This window comes from Fukomys damarensis, unplaced genomic scaffold (genome assembly GCF_012274545.1).
Source record: "Fukomys damarensis isolate Sample0158 unplaced genomic scaffold, DMR_v1.0_HiC HiC_scaffold_16, whole genome shotgun sequence".
NCBI lineage: Eukaryota > Metazoa > Chordata > Mammalia > Rodentia > Bathyergidae > Fukomys > Fukomys damarensis.
Window position 1 is genome coordinate 372,107 of NW_022900928.1, and position 11,314 is coordinate 383,420.

Below are 11,314 nucleotides of genomic sequence, written 5' to 3' on the forward strand. Positions count from 1 at the left end.
AAAAAAAAAAAAAAAAAAAAAAAAAAAAAGAAAAGAAAGAAAGAAATAAAAACAGCATGGCACTGGAAAAAAATCAGACCTGAGGATCAATGGAACAGATTAGAAGTTGCAGAAAGAAATCTAGAGATACTCAGTCACCTTATCTTTGACAAAGTAGCCAAACACCTTCACTGGAAAAAAAACAAAAACAAAAACCAGACAGCTTCTTTACTAAATGATCCTGGAATAACTGGGTTTCCACCTGCTGAAGAATAAAATTAGACCTATATCTGAGGCAGGAGGATTGCCAACCCAAACTCATTTGCAAGACCCTATATCAAAAAAAAATTTAAAGGTCAAAGGGTAATTCTAGCAAAGTCTAACAGGAAATTAGAAAACATTTTGTACTAAACACATTGTTAGATGTTATGGAATTCAGATAAGCCAGTGCTTAAAGGGAAACTGATAGCATTAAATGTTCACATTACTAAAGAATGATAATACTCAAGTGAATTAAACCTTCCCCTTAACAACATAGACAATAGGCTGGGGAGTAGCTCCATGATAGCTTTTGGTTTGCATGCATGAGGCACTGGGTTCAATTCCTAGCACAACAACAACAACAAAAAACAAACAAACAAACAAAAAAACCCACAGTGAAGACCAAAATTTAAACCCATACCATGCAGGTGGAAAATAAAAATAGGAGAGTATATAAATAAAATTGAAAACAACATCAAAACCGAAGTGAATATTAGAAAATATGAATGTATTAATAAACCTCTAGGAAGGCAGGCAAAAAAATAACGAGACAGTTTTCTAATATCAGGAAAGAGGGGACATTACTACACACCCAGATGGCACCAAAATGATAAAGAATGCTGCACACAACTTTCCACATGTAAATCAGAGGAGACCGGCCCACACCTCAAAACCCCCAGATGGCAAAACCCACTCGTCATGAAACAGAATTGGAATAATCTAAAGAAATTGAATCTGTAGTTACAACCACCTGGAGAAAAACTCCAATCCCACATGGTTTCCAGGTCAATTCTACCAAATGCTCAGAGAAGTAACAGCCATTCTGCTCTGTCTCTAGAAAAACAGAAGAGGAGCCCTCCTGGCTCATCTTGTAAGAACTACGCAAACCATACCCCACATCCTACTGGGGTGCAGCCTGGGAATGCACAATCAGTTCAGTAGTTGAAAATTACTTTGGCAATCCATTATTTGACAGAGGCCGTCCCCACTCATGACAAGACTCAGCAAAATGGGAATAGGAGACAATTTCCTCAACCTGATAACGGACATCTACAAAAACCTCACAGGGTTCCTATCACCCTCATGGTCAAAGATGTTTGCCCCTAACATTAAGAACCAGACAGAAGCCAAGCTATTCAGCCCTACTTCAGGAAACCCAGCCACACCAGTGAAAGGAAATAAAGTGCAAGGGTTAGAGAAGGGGAGATAAAACTTTGTTCATAAACAACAGGATAGGGTGAGCATCACCCATTCTGTGCCCCTCCAACAGCAGGGCACAATGCCTTGCCCCTCGGGACATCCCTGCACAGGTCATGGTCAGGACATCACCTGCATCAGGTGGCCCAAGGGAGGAACAGAAGTGTAGACCTTGAGCCTCCTCTGCTTTCACCTTGGGAGACAAAGCCCCATCCTGGGCGCACCTGACCTCTCCTGAGGCTAGAGTCCAAGCTGGACTCTGCCCAACCCTGGTGCTCCAGGCTGTCCCAGGCTCACCCTGGGCCTATCCTGTGCCAGATTCTTCTCCCCATAGATACCACCACAGCCTCAAAGGACCCCTTACAGTTGCCAGGAAAGGGGCTGTCCCTCTAAATGGACATCTAGAAGGTGAAGGTGAAGAAACATGGCAAATACCAGGCATGGCCTTGGTACCCTGGCCAGGGACCAGGCCTATTCAGGAAACCAGTTTTCCATTGAGCCAGCACATGGTGGTGAGGGTGAAGGGGTCAGGCTGGGCCTGGCCTGGCCTGCAGCCGGGCACAGTCCTGCCTGGTGACAGTGACATCTGCTAGAACAGGCCTGCAGCCCTGCTCTAGCCACATTTCTCTTGGTGAGAAACCTGTCCCCCAGCCACACCCACGTCTGGAAGGACAGGAACTGGGCTCCACCTGGTCCTGGCAGGAGCACCTAGTCACATATAGGTGAGGTTGGAAGCTCAGGATGGGCACAGCAGGACCCAAGAAGTGGCTGTGGAGGGGGCAGTAAAATGGCCTAGCTCCAGTGCAAGCAGGCTGCACACTAGATGGGGCCCACCCAGACTTGCTCCGTGGCTGGGTTTCAGGAAGATGTCTAAAGGCAAGATGAAACAGAAAACCAAAAGTCTTACAAAAGAGAAACAAATCCAAAAACTGCTTGCTTGCAAAGGCTGTGTTAGAGCTAAGCTTCTCCCCAGACTCGTGAAGGGAACAGAGAGAGGCTACTGCACAAAAGATTGAGACCGGGCTGACTGGGCAGGATGGGGATGCGGTCACCCGAGCAACAGCTGAAAGTTGAGGAGGCCAGTGACTCCCAGGCAGACTCGCTCATGGAGGAAAACAAAAGCCTTCATAGGAGACACAGAGGCAGTGACTAGGCGCAGAAGACAACACTGAGGGCCAGGCTGGGACCACAGCAGAGCGCCATGCCTGGCCCTCAGACTCCAGGGAAGTAGAAAGCTCCCAGGTGATTTGATAAAGCTGTAACCTCCACCAGGTATCAATCCACCAGGTATAGACAGGAGGACCCAGGTATCCATGTCACACAAGGCCATGATGCAGAATCGTAAATGTGACCTTTAGGGTTCTCATGGTGTTATGACTTGTGTCTAGATGTCCCCCCAAAGGCTCATGTGGTCATAGGTGGGGCTCTTCAAAAGTGGCTGGATCCAGAGTGTGTGATGCTGGGGTCAGGGGTGTGTTATTCTAAAAGAGTACACTGACTGATTTGGCATAGTTCTGGGTGTGAATAATGGGAAGGCCCTCCCTGGGTGTAAGTGCCACCTGCCCCAAGGACATGTAGCCTAGACAGAATAGAAGGGACTACCTTCACTTCCCACCTTGCTGCTTTTGTTTCCTCCTACCTTCCACCTTCCATGCCATGGACTCTTTCTCCTCTGAGATGCCCCTCTGCCTTGCCACCCTGCCTTGGAGCCATTCGATTATAAACTGAAACCTCTACAAACTGTGAGATCAATAAGGCCCTCCTCCTTCAACTTTGGGTGTTGTATATTTTGTCTCAGCAACAGAAAAGTGCCTGGCGTTAAAGACACCTCCCTGTGAAAGTGCACTTGAGAGCAGGGGGGCGGGGGAAGAAGACTCAAAGGCCGTGGCAGACTGCTAAAACACGACTGAATAGAAATAAGTCTCAAACTAAGTAAAAACAGCAGCATTTAAAAATATATTTTTGGGAGATGTGAAACACAGAAGCCACTTTTATTAAGACCTCAAAGAAGAAATCACAACATTGGGGCAGGGGATCTAGCTCAGTGGCACCGCACCTGCCTCGTAAGTGCAAGGTATTGAGTTCAATCCCTGGTAACAAAGAAAAAAGAAAAAAAAAAATCATAGCCTCTAGCATCTGCTCTCAAAGCTGCAGTCAGGAGAGTGGTTAGGGAAGAATATAAGTCACTGTTATATTGAAAAGAAACAAAATTATTGTCTTTGCAGTATACTCCAGGTAAATCTTGTTTGTTTGTTTGAGAGTCCCACTATATAGTTCAGGCTGGCTTCAAATTCAGGGTGATTCTCCTGCCTTGGCTTCCCTGTACTGGGATGACAGGCTGTAGCACCACACCCGGCTCATAAGTCATCATATGCTTAGAAGACTTGAGAGATTCTGCATTAACCTTTTCTTCAAGATTGGTAAATTAACCTGGAAGGGTGGCTCATTATGAGGCAAGGTTTAGCTTTTCCTCCTGGAAGCAAAACAGCTAGAAATGAGGAACATGAGCCCTTCCTATCTGTAGCACAAGGGGTCCCAAGAGTGAGGCTATCAGGGCTACAGAGCCCCAAGCTCCCCAGCTCCCACGGCCTTCAGTATCAGGAAAAAGGGCACAGGCTCTGCAGAGGCCCGGGCCGCCATTCCCCAGCCGCACTCTCCACACACCAGGTCTGGTCTCCCTCCCCCTCATTCACTCAGTGGGACTCAGCACTCAGGCCACACGGGGGCGCCATCAGGCCCTTGTCACCCCGGCCATCTGGGATCAGGCACAAACCAGCCTCCCTGCCCTGAGGACCCAGAAATGGGCGGGCTGACCCTGGGGCAGGTCTTGGAGCAACACTGCAGGGGGTGCAAGCTCCGTCCTGGGCACCAGTCATCCCTTCCTCTGGGACAGGCTGTCCTTTGAGAAGAGGTCAAAGGGTGAAGGGTGTGGCTGCCCGGGAGTTGAGGGGCAGGAGGCACATCTGGGGAAGGCATTGCCCAGCGGCAGGGCAGAGGTCAGAGGTTAGCCACCCCCTACCCAGGACTGCCATGCACAGGCAGCACCACAGGAGCTGGGCATGGTGCCCCTCTGCTGCAGAACAAGCCAGGGAGGTTTCTGCAGGGAACTCCCCTCTGCAGGCTGCCACAGGGCTCAGAGCAGATGCCTCTTCTGGGCAGTACGTCCCAGCAGAACAGGAGCAGTGACTGAAACAAGGCAGGGACCTGGACCCCTTGAATCACCTTTGGAACCTTGGGGGCTGGGGGGCCTGATAAGAGAAGAGGAAAAGGAGGGGTATGCAAGTGTCTCAGGGTAGCTGGGGATCTGAGCGCTGGGAAGCCTCAAGCCTGGGCAGGAGACTCTCTCAGGCCCAGGACAGAGGCTCCCAAGAATGGCTGCCCCAAGCAGTGCTGTCTGGTGACATGTGCTCCCAGCAATAGGGCTGGCCCTGGCAGGGCCTGCGGAGAGTGCAGCGAGAAGAGAGACTTCTGGGCCTCTGCACGCTAAAAGAGACCTGTAGTGATCCATGGGGTGACCCAGAGCTGGCCTGGGCGTGGCAGGGCCAAGGGCTGAACCGAGAATTCTCCTGACTCTGGGAGTGGAGGATGGTGTGCCTGTGCCTTTAAGAGAGCCTGGAGGGAGCGAGAAGAGTTCGGGGTCCGGAGGTTGGCCAAACCCTGGCCTGCACAGCAGATAGCCTGCTTTTATTTTTCTGAGATGGGGGTTGGGGGGACTGCCTAGCTAGTCTGGCCTTGAACTCAGTACACAAGGACTCCAGCTCAGCAGAAGCCAGGCTCTCTCATCAGAGCAGAGTGCAAGAGGGTAGGGGTCCTGGCTCCTGGTTCCCCCTGCATTTGACGTCTTTCTTTGGGGTGGCCCACACTCTGCAAGGGGGCAGCACAGCCAGGTGCTCATCTCAGCACGATATGCAGGTCAGTGTGGCCCCTGAGAGCCAGGCCAGTGGGAAAGCAAGTTAAGGTGTGCTGGTCCTCAGAAGTTTAACAGGGGCCCAAGTTCGGACCCAAACTGAACCCAGGGAAGAAGCTCTGGAGGACGCTGCCCCACCCTTCCCACTGTCAGACCACTCCTTCCAGGGCTCCCACACAGGCAGCAGCTGGGAGCCCTGGCCATCTTTGAGGGTTCCAGACCTGGACTTGCTCTGAGCCTGGCACCCCACCTCCCTGAGTGGCAGTCAGCCAAGGCCCCACAACACCTGCATCTGGTCCTTTCTGCACCCCGTGCATGGACCCAGTGGGTCTCCAGGAGCTCTTTCAGCCTGGACCCTCTGACAGACAGCAATCCCGGTGCTCAATGTGAGGAGGGGCACAGAAGCCACATGTCCAAACCCCGGGGCTGCTGCAGGAGGACCTCAGCCCCCTAGGTGACCTTGGGTTTTTTTGTTTTTTGTTACTGTTTTTCCAGACGGGGTTGAACCCAGTGACCCTCCACCACCCAGCTATGTTGCCAGCCTGTTTTGTGTTTATCTTGAGACAGAGGCTAAGTTGCTCAAAGAAGACTGCAATTTAAAATTCTACCGCCTCAGCCTGAGTACTAGTACAGAACTGTGCCATATGCCTGGGTGACTTTGGTCCTCACTACCTGGTGTGAGCTGAATAGCCACTGTCCTGCTGATGGTCCCCAACCAACTGCTGAGTAACAGCAGCACTGGCTGCAGGTAAGTGGACAGCTACCCAGGGTGACTAACACCCTGGTGATGGCCACACTGGCCAGTGGGAGCAACTTAAGCCACCCCACTTTCCTTCCCTCCTACTTTGTCTTGAGCCCCACAGGGGCTCCCTGAGGTCCTGGGAGACAATCTGAGGATACCTCCTGTCCCCACCAGCATGGGCTCTCAGTGGACACCTCTGTCCAGGTGACACTCACCTCCCTGCTGTGCCTTCTGACTCGCCTGGTGCCCACCAGGTGACAGTATCTCTGTCTCCCCTCACCTGATGGAGCCCAAGACAGTGTACACCTCCAGCCCCATCCCTGTCCCACCCCTGCTACACAAGCCTGGCCCTGGCTCCATGCAGCCTTCCTGCCCACATGGTGCTTCCTCACTGCGTCCAAGGTGGCCTGGAACCGCCATAAGACATCGCAGCAGAGCGAGTCCAGGCAGGCTCAGGTGTGATGTCCCCTCCTGCCTCACCCAAGCACCTGGAGAGGTCTCCTTAGGACCCGGGTACCTCCAGGTCCAGCCCTGCAGCTCCACCTCCCTGGGAGCAACAGCAGCCAGGGATGTGGGGGATCCTGGCATACTCCTGGGGCCTGGCTATGGGCAGGGGGGAAGGCAGGGTGTGCAGAGGCTGGAATAAGGTTTCCAGGCTAGTCAGGCCCTGGGCACTGTGCTCTCCATCAAGGGGACCTCCACCATCCAGGAAGTCCAGGCCCTGGGAGTCTTTTCCTGCAAGCTGTGTCCCCACTCCTCTGTGTCACCCTATGAGCAGCTGCAGGCCCATTGGATGTGCCTTCTTGGGGTCTCCTCCCTGCAGATTGAGCCAGCCCAGACACAAGGGTCCTCCCATGCCTGCTGTCCCCGCAGGTCACCCCAAGGCTCTGGCCAGCCAAGGATAGCAGTCCTACCTTCTGTATAGCCTCTGCTCAGCCCAACAGAGCTGTTATAGAGGGAGGCCAAGGCCAGGCATGGGCCAGGCAAGTTGCTAGGGGTCATTCTGGACAGAGTTTACACCACAGACAGGCAGAAGTAAGGGTGCCACATTTCCTGCATACATCTAGACCCCAGGGTGCACACCCTGTGGGAGGTTTCAGGTGAAAGCCCAGTGAAGGCAACTGATCCTTCCCAGGGCCCCACCTGATGCCTGCCCAGCATACTCCGCATGAGTCTCCACAGGTCACACATCCCAAACTGGACCCCAGAGGAGGACGCACTTCTGAGGCATCCTTGGGCCTTTGTGGCAAAGCTTTGAAAGACAGCGTGACCTATCTGGTGGGGGGCTCCAGCATGAGGTCCTGTCCTGAGTGGGTTGGCCCCGGACACCCAGATCTCCCTGGGCCTTCCATCCTCAGCTCTAAGACATTTTTGGAAGCCAGGCTGGCCAGGCCTCAAGTCAAGAGCCACCTCCAACTCCCACAGCCAAGACCCAGAGACTATCTCCCCAGGCCACGACAGCAGGCCAGGAGCCAAGAAGGGGACAGATGACTGGGCAGTGAGGTCGAGGGCCTGGACATCTCATCTCTGGGCATTGAGGCCCCATGACAGGTGGCAGGGATGACTTCAGGATTGTCTCACCTGAGCCCTCGAGCAGGACAGAGGCTCAGGCCTACCATCCATGGCAAGGCCGAAGCAGGAAGCCCCAAGCCAGCAGAACTCAAGGGCCATTCAGAAGCAGCCTGAGGTGCCTGACAGCCCCAGGACCAAGCCACACACACTCTGCCAGGGGCATCCTTGGCATCAGCCCAGTGTGACTGCCCGGGGACAGCAAGGACTCCAGGCCCTGGATGGGCTCTGTGGAGAAGCTGACACTGACTAAGCCAGTGTCCCTCCCACCCAGACCCCTGCCAGCACCCCCAGTGTGGAGACTATTCCTGAGACTGGCCTGGCCCTCACTGGCCACTGACCCAGTGCCAGCGCCTCCTAAGTTGGGAGCACAGTCCTCCCCAATCCCCCAGCCAACAGTCTTCCCTGAGACTAAGGCCAGTGGCAAGAGGAACCGCCACAGGGCCTGTTCTCTGGTGTCCCCAATCAGGCCAGGCCACAGGGCATCTGGCTACTTCAATGGAATTCGCTCCAAATCCCACAGTCCAACATTTGCCCTGTCAACCCCAGGCTTTACATCCCATGCCCTGTCACCAGGCCCCTCCCAGCCCACTCAAGACCCAGGGTGGGACCAAAGATAGCCCCAGCAAGGTGGCCCCTTGCCAGCTGCTCCTCAGGCCCAGAAGTCATCTTAGGAGCCCTGCATCCAGGTTAGGAAAGCTGGACACTTCCTACTGGATGAAGGGTGACTGTGGTACCCCACTGCCCTAGGCACCCAGCAGCATCCTCATGCTTATGGGTCAGAGATACCCACACTGCATGAGTCCCAAATCCAGGCCAGTCTGGCCTCAATCCAAGCCCTGAAGAGGAAGGACACAGGGGTTAGAGCGAGGACCCGGAACACAGAGCCCTCTTGCCATGGCCTATCCTGGAGGTGGCCCTTGCCCTCTCAGAGCAGTGTGGGCTACCCAGTGACCTTCAATGGCTCTGGAACAACTGCCCACCCCAGAGAAGGCAAGACCACTACCACCACCCTCTTGGACACAGGAGGAAGACTGGGCTCCAGGGCTAAGGGGACAGAGGCCTTAGGCCAGGCGCAGCCAGGGTGCTGCTCCGAGACCAGGGACAATAAATAGCCCAGTCCTTCAATCTGCTGTCCTCATGGTGTTTCAAGGGCCCAAACACACAGGAAATGGATCCCCGCTTGAGCAAAGAGGCTCCAAGTAGGGGGCCATAACCACCATGTGGGGACTCAGTGTTTCCCAAGGCTTTCTCTTGGGGCCTTGAGGCCTCCCCTTGTTAAGGGACCATAAATTCCTATTATCACCTGCCTGCTCTTGCAGTGCCCCAGAATCTCTGCAGGAAGTGCAGATACTGTGGACAGGGAGGAAAGCTCGACACAGTCCAGGGTGTCCAATCAGCCTCCTGACCAGAGGCCACAGTGAGACTGATGCCCTAGAGCCGTGGTTCCTTGTACCTCAAGCGAGGCCACAGGCAGCATGGCCTCTTAGCTCAGCCAACACTAGAGTCGAGACCATCAAATAATTTACTGTGAATCAACCTGCACCTGTCAGAGGCTGGAGGAGCTGGGGGGAGAGTCAGGGCTGGGGTGCCAGTGGTGTTTGGGACAGTTCATGACAGTCCGCAAAGCATCCATGGGAGGGTCTGCAGTCACCTCTGTCCACCATCCCTGGGCTGGCTGGGCTCCGGCGGCACTTCCTTCCTTCCCTCCTTCCTTCCTTCCGTCTGCACCTCCTCCCTGCATCCGGCACCTCTGTGTCCTTAGCCTGGGCCGGGGCGGAGCACAAAGGACGCCACTGACCGTAGGCAGGGGGACCAGCAGGTTCAGGGAGCCCGGGAGCATCAGTGTGAATGTGCGGCTCGCTGGCTGGCCAGAGTTGTGGCTCAGGGAGGCAGTCAGGCCCCGCTCACCTGGATCAGGACAGCACACACTTGCAGCTCATACAGCCGGGCCCACTCTCATCTGGTGGGTTCAGCTTCCGCAGTTTGTGCTGCCGAATCTCACGCACCAGCGTATAGAAGGCATCTTCTACACCCTGGGAACAGAGAGCCTGCATTAGGAGAACTCCCCCGGGGGACTGGTAGGGAAGGACATTGGGGAAACCCTACCTGGGTAGAGATACCCCAAAGGTCAGAATGGACCAAGACCCTCCTGGCTCAGGGCCTAAACACCCTAACCCAGCACTGATTTAGTTATGGCCAGAGTCCCTAGCAGTGCCACTAAGGGCTCAGGACTAACAGGTACCCATGGGACTTTCGGGACAGAACGGGCTGGACCCTGGGTCACCGCTCCGGCCTGGCTCAGGGCAGCTCTTTTGTTGGACCCCCATATCCCCTGCAGCTGTGTCAGCCCAGGACTGCAGGGCGTGAGCCCAGACCCCGGACCTCGCCTCCCTCACTGCCCTGCCATCTGGGGAGACTTACAGCGTGGGGGCCAATGGGTCACATGGGTCCCAGGGGGTCCCAGGGGGTCCCAGAGGGTGCCGGAGCTGGAGCCAGAGCCAGAGCGGCTGCCCTGTTTTGAGGGAGAGGGGCATGAGTGCTACTCCCTGGCTGGGGTGGGGTGGGGAAGTCCCTGGCCAGCTGTAAGGAGGGGAGGGGGCTCACCTGCCGGGTCTTGGCTGATGTCTCAATGTAGGGAATGCCATAACTGCGGGCAAGGTCTTGGGCCTGTCGAGATTCCACAGTGCGTGCAGCCAGGTCACACTTATTCCCCACCAGCACCATGGGCACATCATCTGAGTCCTTTACCCGCTTGATCTGCTCCCTGCAAGAGGGAAGGATGTGAGCCATGATGGACAGACGGTGGCAGATGTGGTGGCATCCAGGACATGCACAGGGAGGTCCTCTGCCCCAGTGGGCTCTGGGGCCAGCCACAAAGGTGGCTCACCTGTATTGATGAATGTCCTCAAAAGACTTGGTGTTATTGATGGCGAATACACAGAGGAAGCCCTCCCCAGTGCGCATGTACTGGTCCCGCATGGCACTATACTCCTCCTGGCCCGCTGTGTCCAAGATGTCCAGCAGGCACGTCTCCCCATCGATGACCACCTGCTTCCGGTATGAGTCCTACAGGAGAACTCGGCTCAGCAACTCCTCAATTGTGAATTTGCAGGGAAAGCCCCTCTGTGCACTTCCCTTGCCTCTGCAGTGGATGGGGGAGGCAGGCTTTTGCCACCTGCAGGGCTGGGGACACTCAGGGCTCACCTCTATGGTGGGATCATACTCGTCCACAAAGTGGTTCTGGATCAGCTGGATGGTCAGGGCGCTCTTCCCCACACCTCCTGCGCCCACCACTACAAGCTTGTACTCGGTCATGGCTCCTCCAGGGGCCGGGGCTCAGGGCACTGGGGGGCTCCTGCCCCACCTGCGAGGAGGACCAGCTCAGCAAGGCGCCACCCCGTGGGGTGGCTGGACGACCCTGCCAGGTTGGCGGCACCTGTGGCACCTCCAGGGGGCGGAGGACCCCGCCACACCCTGCTGCACCTCATGGCCTGTGACGAAGCTGAGCCGCCCCGAGGCAGGGTGACAGCTAAGCTGCTCCCAACCCAAATTAGAAGTTGCTGGGTAGGCAGAAAGCCTGGGCCGGAGGCGCCTGCGGGCGGAGCCAACCGAACAGGTCCTGCCCGCCAGCCGGCGTGTCCGGGCAGGCATTGTCC

At 55.2% G+C, this 11,314-nt stretch overlaps 1 protein-coding gene across 2 annotated transcripts in view; it reads right to left on the reverse strand.

Annotated features, from left to right (window-relative positions):
* The window catches only part of Hras (HRas proto-oncogene, GTPase), a 17,782-nt gene extending 6,706 nt beyond the window's left edge, over positions 1–11,076 (reverse strand). The window contains exons 1-5 of one of the 2 annotated variants that reach the window (XM_010640324.3): positions 10,863–11,072; positions 10,546–10,724; positions 10,263–10,422; positions 9,567–9,691; positions 9,153–9,421 (exon numbers count right to left, since the gene is read on the reverse strand). In XM_010640324.3, coding sequence (XP_010638626.1) covers positions 9,572–9,691; positions 10,263–10,422; positions 10,546–10,724; positions 10,863–10,973 — 570 coding nt within the window. In that variant the 5' untranslated portion in view covers positions 10,974–11,072 and the 3' untranslated portion in view covers positions 9,153–9,421; positions 9,567–9,571. Of the gene's footprint in view, positions 1–9,152; positions 9,422–9,566; positions 9,692–10,262; positions 10,423–10,545; positions 10,725–10,862 lie in introns of those variants that run through there. The other variant, XM_010640326.3, reaches the window with a different exon arrangement.
* Between the last annotated feature and the right edge of the window lie 238 nt (positions 11,077–11,314).